The 25,646-nt window shown below is 45.5% G+C and overlaps 1 protein-coding gene across 1 annotated transcript in view; it reads right to left on the minus strand.

The window, feature by feature from the left end:
• The window catches only part of PPP2R1B (protein phosphatase 2 scaffold subunit Abeta), a 206,360-nt gene that overhangs the window by 108,732 nt on the left and 71,982 nt on the right, over positions 1 to 25,646 (minus strand). The window contains exons 6-9 of the mRNA XM_085645800.1: positions 20,043 to 20,275; positions 19,600 to 19,747; positions 17,190 to 17,345; positions 16,908 to 17,022 (exon numbers count right to left, since the gene is read on the minus strand). Of these exons, the coding sequence (XP_085501926.1) occupies positions 16,908 to 17,022; positions 17,190 to 17,345; positions 19,600 to 19,747; positions 20,043 to 20,275 (652 nt within the window). The remainder of the gene's footprint in view (positions 1 to 16,907; positions 17,023 to 17,189; positions 17,346 to 19,599; positions 19,748 to 20,042; positions 20,276 to 25,646) is intronic.

A 25,646-nucleotide genomic window follows, 5' to 3' on the forward strand; every position in this document is an offset into this window, starting at 1 on the left:
CATAAGGTCAAGGAAGTGCCTTTTGTAGGTCTGGTGTAAATCTGTTCAGTAGTTCCTGAGAAAATAGCATTTAAATCAATATATATATCTGTAAGCGTGCTCCGTGCGCTTACCGTAAGCTTACCGTACGCGAGCTCAAATCTGATTGGTTGTCACATGACTGTAAACATTCGAATCGGACGAAATCAGGAAGTGTCGGCCGCCATTTTGTGTGTTTCACACAGAAAAAAAAAAGGGAGATATCGTGAAAAGGGGGCAAGGAAGAGAGTTACAGACCCCCTAACATTTGAAAGGGGGTCAAAGAAGGACACAAAATTACGAAAAAAACATTTATTAATTTTTTTTTTAAATCGCGGAGTACGCGTACGGTAAGCTTACCGTACGCGTACGGTAGAAAAAAAAAAAAAGAAAAAAGAAATAAAATTCAGATTTAAGTGTTTAGATATTAGGGGACTCTAAAAAGAGCCGTTGTGTTAATGAAGTGCTTTTTTAGTGGTACCTACAAGTAAGTACCGATGCAGAGTCTAAGGTTCAAGAGGAAGACTCTGTTCCCTTCATCAGTGAAGTGTACACCATCTCCTCTATAAATGTCTTGCATGTCGTAACGCAAGTTGTTGTGGTAAATGGAACCCATACCATAGTCTCGGAGGAAAGCAGAAACAGATTTGTTGACGTGTTTCCTAGCTTTCTCAATCTGTGGACAAAAATGATTGGACCAGTTCCATTTTTGCCTTTGGCATATGTTAGAATACGCAAAGGCAGTTTTAGGGAAAAGTGAAAACAGTTGTGCAAAGGTGTCCTTCATAAGCATTTCCAGACCTACCCCAGTCAAAGTGCCTAGGTCATTGCCACCACAGTGCACTATTATGAGGTCAGGGTGTTGGATTTGCATGAAGGATTTCACCAATGGCATCAATTGGTGCCACTTTAACCCTCTCTGACCAATCCATTTAATGTCTACATTTGGCAAAGCAAGGTCTCTCACTATACCCGTTTTCTCTGCATACTTTTCACTCCAGAAGACATAGCTGTGCCCTACAATCCACACTGTGAACATCTTCCAAGGAGATCTGGATGCACTCAGGAGGTGTATTTCAGTAGAATGGGAAAAAGAAATGAGACAGTTTGGAAATGGAGGCATACATATTTTTTAAAAATAAAAAGAACTCATTGGCTGTTTCATACCATTCTACACTAAAAACTAGGCTGTATGTGTCAAATTATAGAAGCATGTTTTGTATTGGTACAGAAAAATGTGTTACCAAAGAACAGTACTATGGATTTGCCGTTAGGTTCGAAAAGTCAAGCACTCTTGCTGTTTGGAAATGAAACATTGTGTGGTGAACTTCTGACCTAACTCCACACAGCAGTGTTCCATGAGCTGTTGCTATGGTAGCAGGCAGAAGTCAAGTTGGGGGAAGGGTACTTTTGGAAAAGGGTTGGTTTTCATCCAAAAGAAATGTGTGATTACATTTGAAAAAAAGGGGGAAGCACTGAGATTTGAAATTAACATGTATATGTGTGGAAAAAGAGAGGGAAACATTGCCATTATCTGGTTCTGCTGAGAGGAGAGAGGTGTACAGAACAGAGATCCTGGCTCTGATAATCTGCTGTTTGAGTGCCACATTTCTTTCACAACTAACTAACTTTAAAGGTGAGTTATGAGTTTGAGAGGGGATGTATGTGGTAAATTAAGAAATTAATAATAGAATTTGAATTCCTTTTGTTGAAGTTCTGTTTATCATTTTTTTTGGGGAGAAATTTAAATGTAAGGAACATGTAAAATATTATGGACTATGTTTTCACCATAAATTAAGGTGTACTGGTATAAATGAGGAATACTGTTTTCTAATTAAATTTTTGGGTGGGTCAGGTAAGTCAGAAATTAGATGGTCCCTTTTTTCCACTTCTCCTCAAACAGATTTTCAGTATTTCGTTATTAATCCCTCAAGGACCTTGTAATGTGGTAATTGTTTTAAAAAAAAAAAAAAAAAAAACGCTTACCGTTTTTAAGAAAAAATTAAAAAAAGTTGAGAGGTAAGGATGGCTCTTAAAAGAGCCGTTGTGTTCATGCAGGGACAGAGGAAAGGAAGAATGGGAATATCAGCTGGTAGGACAAATGTGCTGGTCTATTTTGTTGTTAATTAGGGGAACACTGGTCTCCCTATGAACAATTAGACCATGGCAATTTGAGCACCGCATTGTAACCCTCGCAAATCGATGGTTAGTTTCCACAGGACCAGAAAAAGGTGAATCTGCCCCCACAGATGAAGGGCTCAGCTGAGCTTCCGAAGATGGACTTGGCTGAGCTGCTGTGGATGTGCTTGCTCGACTTACTGAAGGGTTTCCTCTAGTATGTCGTGCATGTGTCCTAGGGTGTACATCCTCAAGGTGTCGTAACATAGTGTGATTCCCGAAGGAATACTTCTTGTTAGGATTACCTCTAGAAAGTGCACGCTGGCACAGCTTGCAAGTCACTAAAGCAGCATTTACTTTTTTCTCGCCCTCAGGAAAAGTAAAATACTCCCATATAAAAGAGCTCTTCTGTTTCCTCCTTCTCTGCCTGATGGTGGTGCTGCTAGCCTCACTCTCAGAAGAGGAGTGCTGGTCTGCCATTGTATCCCAAAGACAACTCAGCTCCTTCTTCTAAGGGATCACAAGCAGAAATGAGGGGAATGGGTGTGGTGTAGGAGAGTTCTAGAACTGAAACTACTTTGAACCAATCAAAAGTTTTGTTTCTTGATCACATGACCCACCGTGCGCGTACGTTACGCTTACGGAGCGCTTACGGTAAAAGTACGCATGCGTGTATAAAAGACACGCGCACGCGCGCACAGGCACGCCCCAACACTTCCGCGTAACGTGCGCGTGTAGCGTATGGGCTTACGCGCCGCGTACACAGTACGCACGGCTATGTAAATTGCGTAACCATACGCAAAAAGAGTAGAAATATTACGTACATTACGCAAACCGTACGCTTACCGTAAGCTTACCGTACGCGCACGTAAAAAAAAAAAAAAAAAAAGGAAAAAAAGAATCACTATGTTATACTAATATATCTAACCTGTTTGGTAAAAAAAAAAAAAAAATGAGAAAAAATAATATATTGCAGAATTTTTAAAATTTAAGCATAGTGTTTTAAGAGAATATAAAGTAAAAAAAAAAATGTAAAAAACCTTGCAAATATATAAAAAAAAACCACACGTTTAATATAAGAATTTGTATTAAAAAAACCATACAAAATCAATGAAAAAACCATGGGTATCACACATGTTATAGGTAAGAATTAGCATTTAAAAAACCTTGCAAATTCAGTGAAAAAACCATAGGTTTCACACACGTTATAGTTAGCTGGACATTTCACTCGTAAAAAACCAATGAAATTCCCCCGTTATAGTTAGTTAAGCTAACTATAACTCGCGCACCCGCAATCCACTGCTGATGACGTCACATTACATCACTCATGACATGGTCAGTGACACTCATGACATCACTGATGACATCTCAAATGACATCACTGATGACATCATCCTTGTGACAGAGTGGCAGACCTCCTCTCACCCTAATATAACCTTTGAAACACACATTCAAAAATAGAGACTAAAATTTTCCAAAAAATGGACATAACAATACCAGTTACAACAACCTCTTCAGTAATTCTAAGATCCACATACACATCCACACATTCACGAACAGTCCTGTACAGTCACTCATACATGTACTCATTCATCATATGTACTCATACACCTATACATCCTGCTACACAATGCCACTCATCCACAGAGTTACTGACACACATAGTCACTCATGCTAATAAAGAATCAAACATCAATTTACTTGCATATACAGTTCTACACACACCACCACACTTACTTCTACGGAAACTTACACATACTTAGTCTTTTAAACAATCACTTATAGAAACACATACTTATTCATACAGGAACTCTTTCAATCTCTCACTCTCACATATACTCGCTTATATACACCAATAGTCACATATATCAGATTAAAACATATGTAGTTACTCATAAAGACACTATTGAAACAGTCATTCACTCACTAACACACCCATACACACTCATCCACCCATACAGTCCTGCACACATGCTGTCTTCAACACATACAACCAGTGAGTCACTCATACATGCACCTATGCACTACGTAATACCCCCCACCGAACCATGCAGACACTCAGACTGATACTCAAAAAACCACCTAATATCCTATATAAACACCCATGTAGCTGCTCACCAACCCATGCAGCCACTTACACAAAGTGAGAGACTGATACAGATATTTACATATTTAAACATTACTCAGTAAGCCATATATTCACTAAGATACACTTAATCAGTCAGTTATACAATCAATTTAGACACTTATATACCCATTTATTCTTCCATCGTCCGTGAGATATACATATATAAAACATTTAATTTTCAGACAAATACACATTCACTGGATGATGTCAGTGATGTCATTTGAGATGTCATCAGTGATGTCATCAGTGATGTCACTGACCATGTCATGAGTGATGTAATATGTGACGTCATCAGCAGTGGATTGCGGGTGCACGAGTTATAGTTAGCTTAACTAACTATAACGGGGGAATTTCATTGGTTTTTTACGAGTGAAATGTCCAGCTAACTATAACGTGTGTGAAACCTATGGTTTTTTCACTGAATATATATATATAAATATAAATAATAGCAAATGCAGCCTTTCGTAACCAGAGCTGAATAATGTTGTAAGGACTCCTCTGTATATCATAAGCAATACATTAAAAACCAGGGAAAAACAACAGCAAAGCATGTTTGAAAACTGTTTTAATGCTTAGCACTTAGCACAATCTCTCAGATAGGACTGAAAGCATTGACAGCTCACAGGCTGCATTGCAGAAAAACAGCCTAGAAAGGCTGAAAAGCTAACTCATAGCAACATAGAAATAAACTGGCACCGTGCCTTTAAGGCAGCCATGACCCATAGCTTCCCATCATGCCTCAGGGGTGACAGTTAGGTCAGTTGTTCTTTGCGGTGACTTAAAAGCCATGACACAAAGAGTTGACAATTCCTTAAAAACAAGGTTCCTTTGCCTGGGGAGGTGGGAGGGTTGCTTATGACTTTGATGAGGATACCCCTGGAAGAGAACTAGGATTACAGGTAAGTAACTAATCCTTCTCTTCCAGGGGATCCTCATCAATAGTCATAAGCACTAGAATAGAATAGCGAGCCTCACCTCTTCCACCTGCGGGCAAAGGAAAAAGTAATTCATAATCAAGCTCAGATAACCAAACTTGAAAACCCAGATCGAATATGCTACTTACCAGTATGCATCTGTTCTTGGCATGTAGGGCTGCTGACATTCATATCTGTGCATAGATCACCGCCTAGTGTTGGGTCCGGATGTTTGCACGTTGTTGTCCTGGAAGAGTCTTCGAAGTATCCTGAGATAGGCGACTCCTCCCCTGGACTACAGTGCGCATGGGCATCCTCTCCATCCTCAGATTGTTTTTCGCCATTGTGGCAGTGATGGAGTAGATACAGAAAGTGATGACCATGCTATACAGTAATTCTGAGAGCTGCAGCTGCTACAGGCGCCGGGGAGGAGGGTGGGCGATATGAATGTCAGCAGCCTTACATGCCAAGAACAGATGCATACTGGTAAGTAGCATATTCGGTTCGAGGCATGTGGGCTGCTGAATTCATATCTGTGCATAGAATACATAGCAGTACCTCCCATTAGCGGAGGCTACCAGTGCCAGCTGCAGCGGTCTGAAAAAGAGTTTTGAGAACAGCCTGTCCTACAGCTGCCTCCGGTTTGAGTGTACATCTACACAGTAGTGTTTGGTAAATGTATGTATAGTGGACCATGTGGCTGCTCTACATATTTCCTGTAAAGGAATGTTTCCCAGGAAAGCCATGGATGCCCCTAACTTACGTGTTGAGTGGGCTCGTGGGGGAATCGTTAATGTGCGTTTAGCCTTTTGATAGCAAATTTGAATACATTTAACGATCCATCTGGCTATACCTGCTTTTGAAATGGCGTTGCCCTTGTGCTGTGGAGAAAAGGCAACGAAAAGTTGTTTTGTCTTCCTAAAGACCTTAGTTCTGTCTATATAGTACATGAGGGCTCTCTTTACATCTAGTGTATGGAGCATTCTTTCTGCTACATTCTGTGGATTTTGAAAGAAAACAGGCAGTTCAATAGTTTGATTCATGTGGAACTGCGATATTACTTTAGGCATGAATTTGGGGTTGGTACGTAGTACGACCCGGTTTGCGTGAACCTGTATGAATGGCTCTTGAATGGTTAGTGCCTGGAGTTCACTAACTCTTCCTAACGAAGTGATTGCCACTAAGAAAGCTACTTTCCAGGTGAGGAATTGAATCTCACATGAGTGGAGAGGTTCGAAGGGTGGACCCATCAGTCGGGTGAGGACCAAGTTGAGGTTCCACACCGGTGCTGGTGGGTGTCTTGGGGGAATTACACGTTTAAGTCCCTCCAAGAAAGCTTTGATGGCAGGCACTCTGAATAAAGAGAGGTGCTGCCTGTTCTGGAGATAGGCTGCTATTGCGGTCAAATGGATACGTATTGAGGTGTATGCCAGATTGCATCGGTATAGTTGTAAGAGGTAACAGATTATATTTTGAATGGATGCGTCTAGCGGGTTAATGTCATTGTTGTTGCAATAAATGACAAACCTCTTCCATTTAGCTGCATAGCAAGCTCTGGTAGTGGGTCTCCTGGCCTCCTTAATGATCTCCATACAGTCAGGTGGCAGGTTTAGGTAGCCAAACTCTAGGACTTCAGGAGCCAGATTGCCAGGTTCAGCTGTTGCGGATCTGGGTGCTGAATTTCTCCATGGTTCTGCGTCAAAAGCGCGGGTTTGATCCGCAGCCTTTGATGCGGCACCACGGAAAGTTCCAGAAAGGTTGTGTACCATGGCTGGCGTGCCCATGTTGGAGCAACCAGGATGAGTGTCATTGAGTGCTGTCGCAGTTTGCGTGCCACCAGCGGCATCAATGGCGCTGGGGGAAAAGCGTACGCAAATCTGCCGGACCAGTTCATCCATATCGCATTGCCCTGCGACTGTGGATGTGGGAACCTGGCGGCAAAGCTTTGGCATTTTGCGTTTTCGCTTGTCGCGAATAGGTCTATCTCTGGATGACCCCACTGCTGGAAGTACGGTTGGAGTACTGATGGGTGTAACTCCCACTCGTGCATCTGGTGGCTGTGTCTGCTGAGCAGATCCGCCATCTGGTTGTCCTTGCCTGGGAGGTGTTCCGCCATGAGGAATATGTTCCTCTGAATGGCCCACTTCCACATGCTCTGAGCCAGATGGGACAACTGTGGAGTGTGTGTTCCTCCCTGTTTCTGTATGTAGTACATGGCAGTCATGTTGTCCGTCCGGATCAACACGACCTTGTTGCACAGATGTACTTTGAATGCCTTCATGGCTAGAAAGATTGCCAACAGTTCCAGAAGGTTGATGTGCATCTTCTTTTGGTGTGTTGTCCATAGTCCCTGCACTGTGTAATTGAGTACATGAGCTCCCCATCCCTGGAGAGACGCGTCCGCTGTCAGTATTATTTGTGGAACAGGCTCTTGGAACGGTCGGCCCTTGCAAAGGTTTTGTGGATTCCACCAATGCAGAGAGTTGTATGCCCGACCGCTCACCAACACTAGGTCTTTTAGTTGCCCGTGAGCCTGATTCCATTGACGTGCTAAGCACTCCTGAAGCGGGCGCATATGTAGTCTCGCGTGTAGGACTATGAAAATGCAGGAGGCCATCATGCCTATCAACTGCATGCGAAGGGAGTGTTGGGGTTTGAACTTTGAAATCAGCGTTTGCATGCTGCTGATCCTCACTAAATTTGGCTGAGCTGTGGCTGCCAGAGTGTCTATGGTCGCACCTAGGTACTGTTGTACGTGTACGGGTTGGAGATGTGATTTTGGGTAATTTAGTGAGAATCCCAGACTGTGAAGAAGCTGAATGGTGCGGGACATGTGGCTGGCACATTGCTGGGCTGACTTTGCCTGAACAAGCCAGTCGTCCAGGTAAGGGTATACGTGAACGTGTTGCCTCCGTAGATGTGCAGCCACGGTAGCTAGGCACTTTGTGAAAACTAAACTCTGGGTGCTGTTGTCACTCCGAAGGGGAGGGCTTTGAATTGATAGTGCTGGCCCTGAATGGTGAACCGGATATATTTTCTGTGTGACGGGTGTATGGGTATGTGGAAATACGCATCTTTGAGGTCTAGCGTGGCTAGGAAATCTCCCGGTCTGAGGAGCGGGAGAACCTGCTGCAGGGTGAGCATGTGAAAATGCTCTGAGAGAATGTAGTGGTTGAGGGGTCTCAGGTCTAGGATAGGTCTGAGCGACCCGTCCTTTTTTGGTATTAAGAAGTACAGAGAGTACACCCCTGTTCCCTGCTGGTGTACGGGCACGACCTCTATTGCGCCTTTTTGCAGCATACTTAGCGCTTCCTGCTGTAATAACGCTAAGTGCTCTGAGGACATAGGACGGTGCCTTGGCGGTATGGTGGGTGGAGGTTAATTCGAGACAGTAACCGTGTTGGATAACATCTTTGACCCACCTGTCTGTGGTGATGGAATTCCACGTGGACAGGAACCGCTGGAGTCTCCCCCCGACAGGTGTTGTGGTCGGGGGGAAGGGAGAGGGCGTCCCTGTTTGTTCTTGGGGGAGGACCTGGTATTGCCGTAACCACGTCCTCTGCCCTTGGTGCTGGAGCCACGATATCCACCTCGGGTGTTTTTATCGTAGGAACTCTGTGTGCCCCCTTTATTGTATGTTTGCTGTGCCCCCTGTCCTCTACCTGCACCTCTATTTCCGGGGCGACGAAAGGAGCCACTACGAAATGTCTGCGTCTGCAGAGCCCCCATTGACTTTGCAGTGTCCGTGTCTTTTTTTATCTTTTCTAAGGTGGTGTCAACCTCCGGTCCAAATAAGTAGTCGGGGTTGACCGGCTGATTGAGGATGTTGTTTTGGACCTCAGGTTTGAATCCGGAGATTCGTAACCAGGCGTGTCGTCGTAGCAGGACGCTGGTGTTTATTGCCCTTGCAGCAGTGTCTGCGGCATCCAGTGCACACTTGATGGATGCGTTTGTGAGCAGTTGTCCCTCCCTGATGAGGAGCTCCGCTGCCTCCTTGTACTCGTCTGGCAGGTGTTGGAGTAGGGTCTCTAATGTGTCATAGTGTGAGCGGTCGTAGCGAGCTAGGAGGGCCTGTGTATTGGCGATGCGCCATATGTTTGCTGCATGGGCTGCAATCCGTTTGCCGGAGGTCTCTAGAACCTTGGACTCTTTGTCCGGGGGAGGAGCATCACCAGTTGTCTGCGAGTGTGCCCGTTTGCGAGCATTGGCAACTACAATGGAGTCCAGAGGCAACTGGCTCCTAATGTACGTGGGTCCCCAGGTGCGGGTTTGTATTTTTTCTCGATCCTGGGGTTTATTACCCGTGCCCTGGTGGTTTCTTTGAAAATGTCCTTTGCTGGCTTGAGGACACCCTTTAACATGGGCAGAGTTTTTATAGTCCTCTCGGAGGATGCGAAAGTGTCCACCAAGAAATCATCCTCGATAGTGTCTGAGTGGAGTTGCACTCCATGATTGGTTGCGGCCCGTTCAATGAGGGCGTTGAATGCAGCAGTGTCCTCTGTGGGGGACGTTTTTGCGCCATAAAGTTGCGTGTCCTGTGGATCCAGAGCGGCACCTGGCTCTACGGGGTCATCCCAGACCTGATCAGGGTCTTGCTGGCCCTCAGGGTCCATGTCTTCGGGGTAGGTGGCGTCGTCACCCATGTAGTCCTCCACTGCATCCGTGTCGGAGTGCGTTGGAGAGAATGATGGATTTGTGTAAGAGGTGTGGATGCGTTCATAAAGAACTGGTTCCGATTCCGCCGGCATTTTTTGTTTTAGCGGGATCCTATAAGAGTCCAAAGCGTGCCCTGAAGTGATCTTCCGCTTTCGGAGCATAAGCCTGCCGGTGTCGGCGTCGATGAAGTGGGACGGCGATGTCCCAGTAGTCGAGTGTTCGGTAGATGGGGACCTTGTCTGGGTAACGCGGGTTCTGATTTCGAAAATTTTCAGCGCCGTGGGTGGTGGCAAACCAAAGGTGATATTGGCTGGTGCCGAAGGTGCCTTCTGTGGCCGGTTCGGAGCCCGACGAGGTCTGGAGGGCTGCCTTTTCCCTGATGCGTTGCAAGGACGCTGCCACTTGTTGCACCTGGAACGCCGACGGTTCTTTGGCGCCGAGAGGTTCCGTAGAGGCAGGTGTGGACTTCTTCGGAGTCACCGGGTCATCGAGCCGAGGAGGGGTAGTAGCCGTCGACGATGAATGTACCTTAGTCGCTGCCTTCGAGGTGGATAGCGATGCAGTGGCCATTTTCACCTTGATGGCTGGTGCCGATTGCTTCGGTGCCGGGGGACTTGGCACTTTGACGGTACCGATGGATTTTCTATTTGGGTCGGCGCCGACATCTGCTGCAGCAAGTTCGGCACCGAAGTCCCTTTTGGTGCGGTCGGAGCCGACGGATTTGGCTGGCGTCGAAGGTGTGGTGGTCCTCGAGCCGACCAGTGTCAGTTTCACTTTCGGTTTCTGTTGAACCGGTGCGATGATTGGTTTCGGTTTCGTGGTAGGGAAACCAGTCTTTTTAGGTAACAATGGCTCTCGCTGAATGTCCGTGGCCGGGCCAGAGGGCGGGGCCGAGGAACTGCGGGATTGGTCTTGGGTAAGGCCCGAAGGCGATCCCTCGACCGGAGCCGTCGACCGACTCACTGGGATATCCTCCATTTGGACGGGTAGGCCCTGCTCCTCACCGGAGCTACCTTCTTCGGCCCCTAAGGCCTCATCGTAGTCTCCTACCTCATCGTCTGCTTCTTCCCTGTGAAAAAGCTCTTCATCGACATCTTCCGATCGGGAACCGTGTTCGGAAGTGGGGCTGGAGGGTGTATTTTCCACGCTTTCGACATCTTCGTCCTCGGTGCTGAAGATGTTGGTCGGGGCCGGTGTCGCTTGCTGCGCTTCCAGTCGCGCGGCTCGTAGATTCCGTAGAGTCTTCTTGGATCGGAATCGGGCACAGGCCATGCATTTCGATTCGTCATGATCCGGTGAGAGGCATTTGTTACACACCGGGTGGACGTCGATATGGGGGTATTTGGCGTGGCAAACAGGACACCGCTTGAATGGGGTCCTCGATTCCATCGTCGAAGTTCGGTCGATGGTCGGATTTAATGGATCCGAAAAGTTGTTATCGGAGGATGGAGAGGATGCCCATGCGCACTGTAGTCCAGGGGAGGAGTCACCTATCTCAGGATACTTCGAAGACTCTTCCAGGACAACAACGTGCAAACATCCGGACCCAACACTAGGCGGCGATCTATGCACAGATATGAATTCAGCAGCCCACATGCCTCGAACATCTTATCTGAATAGATTCCTCAAGGAGGCTTGGCCTACTCGAGTATCCGTTCTGGAATCGGATTCAAGACAATAATACCATGTGAAAGTATGTACCGATCTCCAGGATGCTGCCTTGCAAATCTATGCCATTGGAGCATCATACATCATGCAAGAAAGCTATTGTAGCCACTCGCTCCCCCCCCCCCACTCCCTCCTAGTGGAGTGTGCTTTAGGCGACAATAGGGGTTTATTTGCCAACAGATAGGCCAATTTTATACAGGACACTATCCATCTCGAATTGGACCTTTTGGAAGCTGGAAAACCTGTCCTCATGGAACCATTATTTAAAAAACAATTGATCTGATTTTCTTATGCCTTTTGTTCCCTCCAAATAGAACTTGAGTACTCTCTTAAGGTCTAAGGAGTGGAGGGACCTCTCCGCAGGAGTTGCGGGATTGAGAAAAAAGGATGGTAGGGAAATTGACTGGTTAACATGAAAATCAGATACAACTTTTGGCAAAAAAGCAGGGTGAGTCCTTAACACTACCCTGTTGTGGTGAAAAATTGTATATGGTTCTTTGGCAGACAGCGCTTGGATTTCACTGTTATCGCCACTAAGAAAGCGGTTTTCCATGTTAAATGCTGCAATGTGGCCTTCTGGATGGGCTCAAAAGGAGGACCCATCAGTCTAGAGAGGACTAGATTCAACTCCCAAGGAGGAGAAGGAGGCCGAACCGAGGGATACACTTTCTTCAACCCCTGTAGGAAATCCTTGACCACCTGTATTTGGAAAAAGGAAGGCTGGCTTGGAGACTTTCTGTAGGCCGTAATGGCCGCTAAGTGTACCCTGATCGAGGAATACTTTAAACCTGATTTGGCTAGGTACAGGAGGTAAGGAAGAATTACCTCCTCCTGCCCTGTAGTAGGATTAAAATGATTACGAGTGCACCACAAGTAGAATCTTTTCCACTTAAGAGTAGGACGCCCTCGTGAAAGGTCTCTTTGCCTTTTTTAGGATGCGCACACAGTCCTACGGTAAATTCAAGTGTCCATATTGCAGGACCTCAGGAGCCATGCTGCCAAGTTCAGTGAGGGAAGGTTGGGATGTAGAATCTTCCCGTCCATTTTGGTCAGCAGGTCCGATCTGTAAGGTAGTCTCCTGTGGGGGAGCACAGACAACTGTAACAGGTCTGGGTACCACCACTGCAAGGCCAGTCCGGAGCTATCAAGATCATCATCATGTTGGATCGGATGAGTTTGGACACCACCTTCGGGATCAGAGACAGGGGAGGAAACGCGTATGCAAATATTCTGGACCAATCCATCAAAAGAGCATTCCCCCTCGTCCCTGGACGGTGGAACCTGGATGCGAAAGCGTGGCATTTTTTGTTTTGGTCGTCTGCAAACAAATCTATGGAAGGTTGCCCCCACTGATGGAAAATATCTGCCACTACCTAGTCGTTTAGCACCCAGTCTGGCTGATCTTCGAAGTGCCGACTGAGTGCGTCCGCTCGCACATTTCACTCCCCTGGAAGATGCACCGCTGTGATGGAGGCCTCGGGCTAGAAGCCAGTGCCATATCGTTTGAGCTTCCAGGGAGAGCGGGCGAGAGCGCGTACCACCCCGTTTGTTGAGGTAATACATGGTGGTTGTGTTGTCTCTTTGGATCAGGATCGAGTTGAACGTGATGGAGGGCTGAAAAGCTTTCAGGGCTAGGTGGACTGCTCACAGCTCCAACAGGTTTATATGGTAGGATTGTTCCCTGATGGACCACCGTCCCTGCATCTGCAGGCAATCCATATGCACTCCCCACCCTTGTAGAGATGCATCTGTTACCAAGGACTGTGTCGGAACTGGTTGATGGAAGGGGACTGCCACCAAGAGGTTCTTTGGTCGAGTCCACCATAGAATGTACGATTTTGCTGCTTGCGAAAGCACAATTCGGTCTTCCCAGTGACCCTATGCTTGGTCCCACTTGTCCTCTAGGTCCTGTTGCAAAGGTCTCATTCTCAGCCTGGCGTTGGGAATGAGAAATATGCAACAAGGCATCGATCCTAGCAGAGATGCCACTTGCCGGACTGTTGGACGAGCTGCCCGGAGAAGAGTTTCGCACTTCTGTTGCATTGAAGAAAGTCTTACCTCCGAAGGAAACGCTCTTCCTAAGTTTGTATCCAGAGTGGAGCCCAAATAATGGATCACCTGGGTAGGCCGGTGAACCGATTTCTCCATGTTCACATGCAGACCTAGCCTGCGGAGTAGATTTAGACAGATTTGAAAATCGCTCCTTACTTGCTGAGGGGATGGCCCTTTCAGGAGCCAATCGTCCAAGTACGGGTAAACGAACAGACCCCTTCTGTGTAGAGCCGCCACCACCACCGCCATGCACTTGGTAAAGACCCATGGGGCAGATTTCAGCCCAAAGGGTAACACCTTGAACTGGTAGTGTTTGCTGCCGACCACGAATCGTAGATATTTGCGATGATGGGGAATGATAGGTATGTGGAAGTACGCATCTTGGAGGTCCATCGAACACATCCAATCTCCTGTTTGCAGGTGGACATATTTGATGTAGCGCCAACATGCGAAACTTCTCCTTCAAGAAGACTTTGTTCAGCGATCGAAGGTCCAGGATAGGTCTGAATTGGTGCTCTTGATCTCTTTTTGGCAAAAGAAAGTACCTGGAATAAACTTCCTGCCCCCACTGAGACGGAGGAACCTCTTCTATGGCCTTTTTCCGCAGAAGGGTTACCACTTCCTGTCGCAGTAACTTTAGCTGGTGATGACTAGATCTTTTCGGAGGGATGTCCTTTGGAGACACACGAAAACAAAGTGCGTATCCATTGTGTAGTATACTGAGCACCCAACAATTATTTGTTATGTTGCTCCACTCTCTCAGATGATGTGAAACACTTCCTCCCACTGGAGTGGGCAACGGCGCCAGAGGAAGCTCCTGCTCATTGCTTCCCTGCTGATCTAGCCGTGGTAGAAGACTACTGCTGAGGACCTCCTCTACCCCTGTTTGACTTACGGCTTTGGAACGGTTTTCCTTGATTTTTGTTTTGGGACCACTGAGGGGTTTGAACCCTCTGTTGGTAGCCCTTGCACGGTTGGGTCTGTATCTCCGCTTGAACTCTTTTTTCTTTTCTAATCCCACCGCCTACAGAGTGTCCAACTCGGCTTTCATCCCAGCCATCTCCTCATCGGTATGGGTGCCAAACAGTGAGGAGCCAGAAAAGGTAGGTTAAGGATCCTCTGTTGTGCATATGGCTTGAGAGCTGTTAGTCTTAACCAGGCAGACCTAGCGCAAATCCCATGCGCATAAGAATGCGCAGACAGCGTGGCACCATCCGCTGCCGTGCTAATCACTTGGTTAGCTACAAGGGAACCTTCCTTGATGACCTCTTCAAAGTCCCTTTGATCTTCCTTTAGCAGCTTTTCCTTGAAACGGTCCACGGAGTCCCATAAGGCTCTGTCGTAGCGGCCTAATAAGGCTGCTGCGCTAGTTACTTTTAGCGATGATGCTGCAGACCCGCAAACCTTCCGCCCCCAAGAATCCTGGGACTTACTTTCTTTGTCAGGGGGGACCAACGAAGTTGCAGACACTGCATGCATTTTTCTTGCCTCTGCGACGATAACAGAATCCGCAGGCGGATCGGATTTCAAGAACACCGGGTCTGCTTCAGCTGGCTTGCATTTTTTCTGAATCCTAGCCGGTGCAGCTTTAATTGTAGAGGGGGCTAGGAAAATGTCCATCACTGGTTCCAGGAACCAGAGGAAGCAACGGACGAGATGCAGATCTCTGATGTAGTGTCTCAAAAATCACCGCTGTTGCAACGAGGAGTCACCATCTCAATGTTCAGCTTCTGAGCCCACTCTCTGAAGAACCTCATGATACGTATTTATATCATCCATCGGAGACACTCTCGATTGAGGGCTATCCGATAGGGCGGGTGAATAGTGTTTTAGAGGAACGGGTGGAGGAAGACCATGTAGGAGACCTTTTGTGATGTGAAGTAGAAGGTCTGCGCTCCCGCGATCTGCCAGTACGGACTTGACGTGTAGCCGAAGGCGATCTATCCACCTATTGCACCAACCTTTGCAGAGGAGATCTGTGGATCGGACTGGCATATTCCTCCTCTCTTCGTGATGCTCCTGTCGGATTCTTACTCCAGTGATGGATGGGAAGAAGCCACCTTGGAGATAAGTGAACAGAAGGGGAAGCCCTTCTGTGATGTGAAAGATCTTTGATGTGACCTCCCCGAATGTCGCTCTGGGGACGCAGATGGCGAATGCGTTGAAGGGCGTCTCGAGGAATGAGAGGATGAGTGTCTTGACGCTGATTCTGTCACCAAAACTACTGAACCTTCTCCAGACCTCAACGATTTGGGTCTCGACGTCGAGCGTATGACCTGCTCCGACGGAGCCCCTCGACGTCGACCTTCTCGACGTTGAATTTCGGCCAGGTGTTGGAATCGATTTCGACGTAGACTCTGTTCTTGGACGTCGAATGTTTTGCCGACAACGGAGTACTTCTGCGCCTCGACGTCGATCGTCGTCGGCAAAGGACTTCTGCGCCTCGACGCTGATTATCGCAAGGTTGGCGACAGCGGAGGGCTTCCTATCCTCGACGCCGATCGTCGCCGTGTTGACGACGGCGGAGGGCTTCTTGTCCTATACGCCGATCGTCGTTGGATTGACGACCGCGGAGGGCTCCCAGCTAACTACTGGATATACGCCCCTTCCCTGCAAACTACGGTTGACTTGCTACAATCTTCTGGAGTTGCCTGTAGCTACACTGGCAAATTCCACGTCAAAGAAACACTGTACTTCTTGAAACAGCCAACCAGGTGTTAGTGGTATACATTTACTTTGAAAGCAGACACGCAGGGACTTAGCATTTCGTTGTGAAAGGGAGACCTTGAAAGTCTGTTGTCAACATTGCAAAAAACTAGAAGACTTTGGTCATGTGTAACTAGAAGATCCCCTGTGCCAGAATAAAAGGTTAAAGAGATAACTTCTTATAGTTGTGCCGCACTGAGATCACTTAACCAAAGGTAAGTCTGCTGGAAGTGCTGAAAAGCCTATAGGAAAGGACTGCAAATGTTTTTAGCATTTTGTGAAATACCACTGGGAGAGTCATCAAGAATTTAGCAAATGAGAAATTTGGAGTTTTACTTAGTTCAGGGTTCACTCTGCAGTTAACTCAATTTAATTCTGAGCTGCAAAAGTAAAGCTATAGTTTGACTTCTTACCAAATATCCTCCACCATCCAGTCATGAAAGTAGTTCAATGCGGAACCAGACTGTAACCAGGGAATACAGCAATATGTAGTTCCACAGCAATAAATGCACTGGTGCACATAAAGGGGATATGCACAAAAAAAATTACATTAAGAAAATAAACCAACTAGCAAATTCTGAATAATGACTGCTTGGGAAACAGTTACAAGATAGGTTTAAAAGTGGAGAAAAAGGCACTACACTCACCTTTCACCTTGTGGGCACCAGCAGCTCGCACCTCTGCTTCACAGTCTTTCAGAAGATTTTGAAAAGCAGGGACGAGATCATTCTTGGTTATTTCTGGCCCGACTGCTTTTTGGAGCTGAAAATTTAAACAGGATTGCACACTTACATGGATATAGAATTCACTGTCTATGAGCATCTGATAACACTTTGGATCATAAAGAATTAGATGACCAGTACTTTGACATTAACACATGCACAAGAATGATTCTTACCCCCAATATGGGCCTGAACTTGCTAACTCACCTCAGAAAATTTATCTGCCACCATGTACCGAACACGCCACGATTTGTCTTCTGTAGCTTGTCGGAGAGTTGGCATTACCAAGGCCTCTAAATCTTCCTCTGGAAGGAGCTGTGCAATGCTAACACAGGCTTCTACAGCAAGTAGACGCACAGAGTCCTGCAGAAAAAAACATGCAAGATGAATAAAGCAGAAAAACTAGAACATAATTACAGTGATCACTTGGCACTTAAAATGTTCCACGTTCCCCATGCGACTACATCGAGCTGGCAGGGCTCCTCAAGCTTGCTGTGCACATTGCTCCCCAATTAATACCAATTTCTTCCACATGTTCTGGTCTTGCCTGGCATCGATCCCTTCTGGGAGGGCACAGGAAGGGAGGTTTATGATTCTAGGCCATCAGGTTAACCTCACCCCCAGAGTTGGACTGTTGGGCCTATTGGAGGAGACTGTGGGTTAGGGAATGGAAAGGACCTTTCTTGGGGTGACCACACATTGGTGACCAAACGGGACACTGCCTGCAGGTGGAAGTCTCCCAACCCCCCCCCCCCCTTGCTCACAGAGTGGAGAAGGAGTGTGGACTGGTGTGCCCGCAAAGAATGATTTATCTACAAAGCACTGGGATACCCTCGAAAACTTGACAATCTCTGGGGTGGGAATACCATGGATTGCATATGGGATCTTAATGTATGTAACCCGATTGTGTTCCTACTGCATAACCACATGGAGCCGATGAACAGTGTTACCTCTACAAATCTGTAAAATCTGGTTAGCAAAAATGGTGTGACGTTAAGGACGGACACGTCATTAAGTTAAGACATTTAAAAAGACTACCACCTCAAAAAACATGTATAAAGTCATAGAGACTAACGAGAAGAAAAGTGATGTAGCAAAAGACTGGAGATGGTGGAGAAAGGGTAAAGAAACGAGCAACAGACAGAAGATGAGAAGGGGTAATGTCTTAGAGACAGGCAAAAGCTCTTTACAAAACCTATACACAGACAACACAAAGAGACCAGAATACACACTTCTGCTGAAACGTCATGTAGTGCAAGCCCTCTCTTTCTGGTAGAATTATAAACCGAGATTCATCATGTAAAGCTAATGAGAAAGGCAACGCAGAGTTCTGGCACAGGAAACATTGCAGAAAGAATTAACGAGTTGATGCAGCTGTGTAAAATAAGTCAACAGCACATAAGGTAGTAGTGAAGGCACTGACTAGCAACTAAAGGCAGACCGGAGAGATACAGATACACTGAAAGTAAATAAAAGCCGTTAACATTTAATCGAAATTTGGACTTCAGCAGAATCATTGGAATAGCTTCCAGAACCTTATAGAATGCTGATCATTTTTTTATCATTACATGATAAATACTTAATGCATCAACAAAGTGCTTTATTGGTAAATTTAAAGATTATAGTCCGTTGAATTCAGGAGCATCACCCCACATTTTAACAAGATTGTGCTTATTTTGTTTAGAAAAAGAAGGTCTCTAAACAAGTACAAATGTTTTCTGAAAAGAATGTCAAGTTATTACAAAATATATTTATAGCTAAACTATATTGCATTACGTTATAGTTCTAATCTGCCCAGAGATCAGAGAATCCATCTGCAGAGGGAAAGCAGCAAGGTTTACTCAAGCACTCCATGAATGGTATCCAAAAAGGAAATAAATTATGGCACAGCCAAATAATTAACGCTAATGACACCCTTCAAGGCCTCTTCAAATGGAAAACTAATATCAAGTTTGAGTATAGTCTCAACAAAAATCTAAGAAATTTGAACGAAAACAAAAAGGAATTAAAGACATGCTTCACATATTGTGTGGTCAAAACAGAAGCCTCAGTCAAATCTTTTTCAGGTCCTAAAATCGTAAATCTTACAAAGCCAAGTGGTGGTAGAAAAGCAAGGATTTTGCACTCAAAGCAAGAAGTGCGGTTATCCAATATTAAGTTAAAATTGTGCATGACAAACTAAAACCAACACCACTATTTAAAGTATGAAAGAAAACATGTATGAATATTGTATTGTCTTCCATGCATTAATATTGTAGTGAGAGCACAAAAAACCTTTAGTGTGTGAAACCACTCTAATGCTTTTCATTCAGCCGCTGTTACATGCATCACAGAAGTTTGGGCTGTGAAGTGGGCATGTCACTCAATGTTTTACTCCAACAAGAAAAAATAAAGTACACTAAAAAAACTACAGTGAAAGACAAGCTAGATTAAAATCTAAGAGCAACTCAAACCAGTCCAAAGCAACCAATCATACACGGCAGAACTGGCGCTCTATAACAGCACACAAACAATTAGTGAGAAAAAGCATTCATGCGATGATTTTAAGGTGGACCAGGTCAGCTTAGAATAGTGATGCCTGTTGATTCAAAAAGCAGTTTTCAAACCAGAAGCTTACCTGTTCATCAGAAGCTAAATTTGTAAACAGGGGAATTATGTCATTTTTTACATATTCGAGCTCCAGAACCTTTGCAAACTCCCCGAGCTTTGATGCTGCAGCACGGCGCACCATAGGAGTGTCATCAGAACACAAACTGCGGAAGTGTCTGTAAAGGGGGGAGGAAAAAAAAAACAAAAAAACTTTAAAGTAACCCAAACCTAGGTACTTCGGCAAAGTTTAGATTGAGCATCAGGAAAAAAAAATGTCCATGGGAAGTGGTCTAGTTGGGGGCCAACAGTGTATGCCAAGGTTCTAAGAATACAGAGGAGATTACATACCCAAGTGAGTTGAAGTACAAAAGACTATGCATACCCATATGCATTTTAATAAAAAAAAAATCTAAAAATGAGGTTAAGTGCTACCTTGCACTGATTCCTGCCGAAAATCTTTTTCATACTTACTGCCTGATCTCCGCTTTTACGGTGCTGGAAACGCGTGGATAGCACACGCTAAACAGGCCGCATGCAGAGGTCCTTGAAGTAAACCAGTCACCACTTGCAAGGCGCTTGACCAGTGGCACAAAGTGTGCCTCCAAATCCACAGGTGCATGCTCGTGGGATATCTTCCTCAAGGAATCTACTGCCTTGTCCCTAACAACTGTTTCTTCTACGGTGGCCAAACTCTCCAAGGGAGGCTGCAAGAAAGCACAAGACAAAAAGGAAAAATAGTTAAACACAAGAAGCGTTGGGAATGCTAAAAGAGAGTTCTGTTTATATAAAGCGTAATCCTCTCATCGAGTGCAAGTTAAACCAATGAGGTGTCACCACCTGTCAGGACACTGAAGTCTGCTGTTTGTAGAGCAACTATAAAACAGGATCTCAGTGAGTCCAGCTACTAGATATCCAACACAAGAATCAGTGTTTCATGATATAGTATTCAAACATTGGGAACAACAAGAACATGACATATGAACGACGATTGAATACCAAATAGCTGTATGCCTTTTGGGGAATGTTGAAACTGAATGCAAAACTGGAATGTTGGGAGTTCCATTGAAGACAATTGGGTGGCTCAGGGCTAATAATAGCCGGTATAAGGTTTCTGCTTCAACATTCCAAATATGGTCTTTGTTTCCCATGTTAATATAGATTATTCGATCTGCAGTGCATGCAGTTCTGGCCAATAACTCTAGTTCAGAGCTTTAACAACCAGTATGGTAAACAGCCATTACAACGAGGCTGTTACCACACAAGTTGTGACAAAGCATGCGATGCAACAGAGACTACCATTACAACGCAAACCATTATATTGCATGCGCTTTTAAAACGCATGTGATGTAATGATTATCCACATCGTTGTGAGAAAACTGGGCTGTTCAGTTTCCTCACAATGACGTGCACGGCCCCTCTGGCGACGCTGGAACCAGGAGAGAGGAACCACGAGGAGAGAGAGAGAGGTAAGGGGGGGGGGTTCAAGATTGTGCTTGGGGTGAGGGTTACTTTATAAGGGTTATGGGTAGTGTAGTAATGTTTTTGTAGTGTAGTGTAGGGTTGCGTTTTAGGACTTAGGGTAGTGTCGGGGGGTAGGGACCGGACTGGGGGGAGGGTCGTGCTGGGGGTAGTGTTTTAGGGTTGTGTTGTGGTGTTTGTGTAGTGTAGAGAAGTGTTTTTGGGTTTAGGGTAGTGTAGAGTGGGTCGTGCAGGATAGTGTTAGAGGAGGGTCGTGCGGGGGGGGGGGGTAATGGTTATCCACATTGTTGTGGTAAAACTGGGCTGTTCCGTTTCCTCCCAATTACATGCACCGCCCCTCTGGCGACGCTGGAACCAGGAAAGAGGAACCACGAGGAGAGAGAAGTAAGGGGGATTGCGCTTGGGGGTTACTTTTTAAGGGTTTAGGGTAGTGTCGAAGTAGTGTAGTAATGTTTGTGTAGTGTAGAGTTTTAGGATTTAGGGTAGTGTCGGCGGGGTCGTGCAGGGTAGAGTTAAGAGTGTAGGGACCGGACTGGGGATAGGGTCGTGCTGGGGGTAGTGTTTTAGGGTAGTGTTGTGGTGTTTGTGTAATGAAGGGTAGTGTTTTAGGAATTAGTGTAGTGTCGGGGGGTTGTGTAGTGTAGTGTTATTGTAGGGAGAGGACTGGGGGTCGGGGAATTAGTGTAGTGTTGGGGGTTGTGCAGGGTAGTGTAGTGTTATTGTAGGAAGAGGACTGGGGGTCGGGGAGGCTCATGCAGTGGAACTACATTAGGGATTAGGGTAGGTTGGAGTCACTTACCTTGCAAACGTTTGCCATGTGTATACCTTTACCACGCATGCCTAGGCGTTGAAATGGCATGCGTGGTAAAGGTATAGTCCTGGTAAAATTTTGCGATGTAATGGTACTTGTAATTGACATCGTGTAGCAATACCCGCTTTGTAAAGGCATGCGTGGTATTTCTATGCCATGTAACGAGTGCTATTCAACTGGTAAAGCCATAGGCAGTGGGCTATAGGTCATTTTTTCTTTCCGCGGATGGCCCCATTAATCTCTTGTGCAATTAAGCAACAATGTAGATAGAACGTTGAGCAGGTCACTGGGAAGATATTGGCAGTTATGAACTGGAAGGTGTGCTATTCCTGGTGTGCATCACAGAAGTCCAAATCTCACAGAATCCAATCAGTTCAATGTCTCGGTAATGGCAGAGGTTGAAGTTGTGGTGGTTAATAATGAAGTCATCTTTTACACAACAGCAACCATAAGCCTGAAAGAACAGGTACCATTAGTCGCCATTTCCCAACTCAGTGTTGATCGTTTAGAAAATATAACAAGCAAAACAGTCTAGGATTGAAACTGCTCCTTAACATTTTAGAACCATTCCTCTATTGCAGATTCATTAGCTCCCCAACTAACTGGCTACTTTGGGGGGCAAAGGGGGTTGAATAAGCGTGGGTCCTTCATAATCTGCAGGGAAGGTATTTTGATAATGCAATCAGCGGGCTGAAGAGCTTGGCAGGGTGGATTGAGCGAAGCCATTTAGATAGTTAACTCTTGTTCACTTTAGAGGGTGTATTAAGACAACAAGATTATCACAGGAGCCCTTACATCAGGGTGTTTGAAGGATATTTTTAAGTCAGAAAATGTCATTTCAGAATAGAGCCATTTGGAAAAAGGTGTTTAAAAAAAAAAAAAGAAACCTGGAATCCCTTAAAAAGTATTGTTTCTAAAAAGAAAAATCGGGGACAATTTGCGAAACCCAAGCTTCTAGGTTCCACTTGAATCTCTAATGGACTAGATTGCTACAACTCGTTATATAGCAAGATACATTTTTTGTTAAATCAGCCATGGGTAGATGGATGGATTCCGTGATAATGGTGTTGCAGCCTACCTGTGCCCCGATTGCAGTGAGCTGAGTCCAGGAAGTGGTAAGAAGGCAGACTAGTGCTGTCTCTATCCTAAAAAGTTTTTAAAAATCAATTTTCCCTACCTGTGATTACATCTTATTTTTTTCTTTTTTAAATGTCTTTACCAGTCTTTGCCTGTGGTTGTTACAGTTTAAAATTGTATTTGTAACCTGCCAGTGATCGCATAATTTATCCCATGTTTTTGTGTTTAAACTTGTGGTTTTTCCTGCCCGTGACTGCTTCCATTTAACCTGTTGAATTGTGGGATGAGCAGTCCCAACTCTGTAGTTTTTCCCTCTTATTCCCTGTGACTATCAGTTTTTCCCTCCAAATGTCTCCTTTTTGTATGTAAAGCAGTGCATCCCCAGCGACCAATTTGTGTTAACAAGTCAGTTAAACAGCCCCCCTTCCCCCGTCAGACAGCAGTAATCTGCTGTAAGCTGTTTAAAGTGTGTTTAATAGGGACTGTGCACTTCGTTTTTGGGCTAGGAGAGGGAGTAAAGCTTTATACAAATAATGTTAGAGGACAAGTTTGTTAGGGTCTTACCAAAGTGTAGATTGAGCCTGTCTGTGTCCTAGGAGATCTCTGAATAGAGCAGCTCCCCAGTTCCAGCCCCACCCCTAGGCCAGCAGACCTAGGACTGCAATTGGTTTTCCCCAGCTCCAAGCAAATCTGAGCCCTCCTCTCACACCTGCCCAGGCCCCTTAAGATTTTGCTGGGTGCACCCCAAATCAGTCTCCTCCATCTTGTGAGTTGCAGCCTACCTGTGCCCAGATTGCACTGAGCAGAGTCCAGGAAGTGATTAGGAGGCCGACTAGTGCGGTCTCTTTCCTAAAAAAGTTTTAAAAAACGATTTTCCCTACCTGTGATTGCATCAAAAATTTTTGCTTTTTTAATGTCTTTACCTGTCTTTGTCTGTGGTTGTTACAGTTTAAAATCGAAGTTTTAACCTGCCAGTGATTGCATAATTTATCCCATGTTTATATGTTTAAACGTGTGGTTTTTCCTGCCCGTGACTGCTTCCATTTAACCTGCTGAATTGTGGGATTTGCAGTCCCATCTCTGTAGTTTTTCCCTCATATTCCCCATGACTATCAGTTTTCCCTCCAAAGGTCTCCTTTGCTCTGAGCTAAGACCTGTATGTTAAGCAGTGCACCCCCATCGACCATTTTGTGTTAACAAGTCAGTGAAACAGCCACCCTCCTGTCCCCCTGAGACAGGAGTAATCTGCTGTAAACGGTTTAAACTGTGTTTAATAGGGACTGTGCACTTCGTTTTTTGCCCAGGAGAGGGAGTAAAACTATACAAATAGTGTTGTTAGAGGACAAGTTTGTTAGGGCCTTACCTGCAGAAGTCCAAAGTGTGGATTGAGCCTGTCTGTCCCCTAGGAGATTTCTGAATAGAGGAGCAGCTTCCAACTCCCTGGCCAGCAAACCTTGTCTGAAGTAGCTGGGACCTTATATAGTCCGATATTGTTTGGTACATGTTTACACGGATTGGTGGTTGTATCTGATGTTTCTATTGGATTAGGGTTAGTGTCCTTATTGGAGGTGTATTTGAGGGTTCTGATTGGTTTCTGGGTCTGGGATTCAATCAATGTAGGGTTGGGGCTAGGGTTAGGATTTCCAATAAAGTAGGGACTAGGGCTTCCTGTGTTATTGTTTGTTGGGATTAGGGGGGGGGGGGACTAGGGCTAGGGTTAGGCTTTTAATTGGAAGATGTGATTAGGGCTTCTGGTGTTATTGGTTGCTGGACTAGGTGTGGGACTAAGAGTAGGGTTAGGCTTTTTATTAGAACTAGGGACTAGTGCTTCCTGTGTCATTTGGGTGCTTGGACTAGGGCTGGGACTACTGGTAGGGCTAGGGCCTCTATTGGACGTAGAGATCAGGGTTTTTTTTAAACTGATTGGGTGCTTGGATTAGGGCTAAGACTGGCTGTAAGGTACTGGTCTCCTATTGGTTCTAGATTTTAGGGCTAGTGTTGTGATTGGATAGTGTTAGGATCCCCATTGGCTGAAGGGGTCACCTGACTACTAGGGCTATAAACAGCCAAAGCTTAGGGCGTCTCAGCCCGGGCGTCCAGGCCAAGGGTGGAGAGGACAAGGGTGGAGAGGACAAGGGTGGAGAGGACAAGGGTGGAGAGGACAAGGGTGGAGAGGACAAGGGTGGAGAGGACAAGGGTGGAGAGGACAAGGGTGGAGAGGACAAGGGTGGAGAGGACAAGGGTGGAGAGGACAAGGGTGGAGAGGACAAGGGTGGAGAGGACAAGGGTGGGTGCCTGTTTGAGCCTGATCGGGACCTGGGCCAGAAATGCTGCCCATTTTCCCATTCATTAATACCCACCCTATGTAGGTGTCCCTCTGTATATAAGCATTTATTTTCGCTATAGATATGTACCTATCTTTGTGTATTGCTTTTGTATAAACATGTAGAATAATTAGGTTTTAAAAACAACAACAAAAAATCATCTTTGGTCTACATGTACTTGCTTCCATTGTGCATCTATGGACCTCCATGTACTTGGATCTTTGTGTCTGTTACTTTTCTCCTGAAAAAGCATATCCAATGCACTACCCTATTTCTCATCCTGTACCTCTATCAATAACTTTAATCTGCATATACTTACCTACTTTATGCATCTATATACTTTCAATGTACTAATGGATCTATATATTTATCACTTTCTTCTAA

This window comes from Triturus cristatus, chromosome 3_1 (assembly GCF_964204655.1).
Source record: "Triturus cristatus chromosome 3_1, aTriCri1.1, whole genome shotgun sequence".
Classification (NCBI taxonomy): domain Eukaryota; kingdom Metazoa; phylum Chordata; class Amphibia; order Caudata; family Salamandridae; genus Triturus; species Triturus cristatus.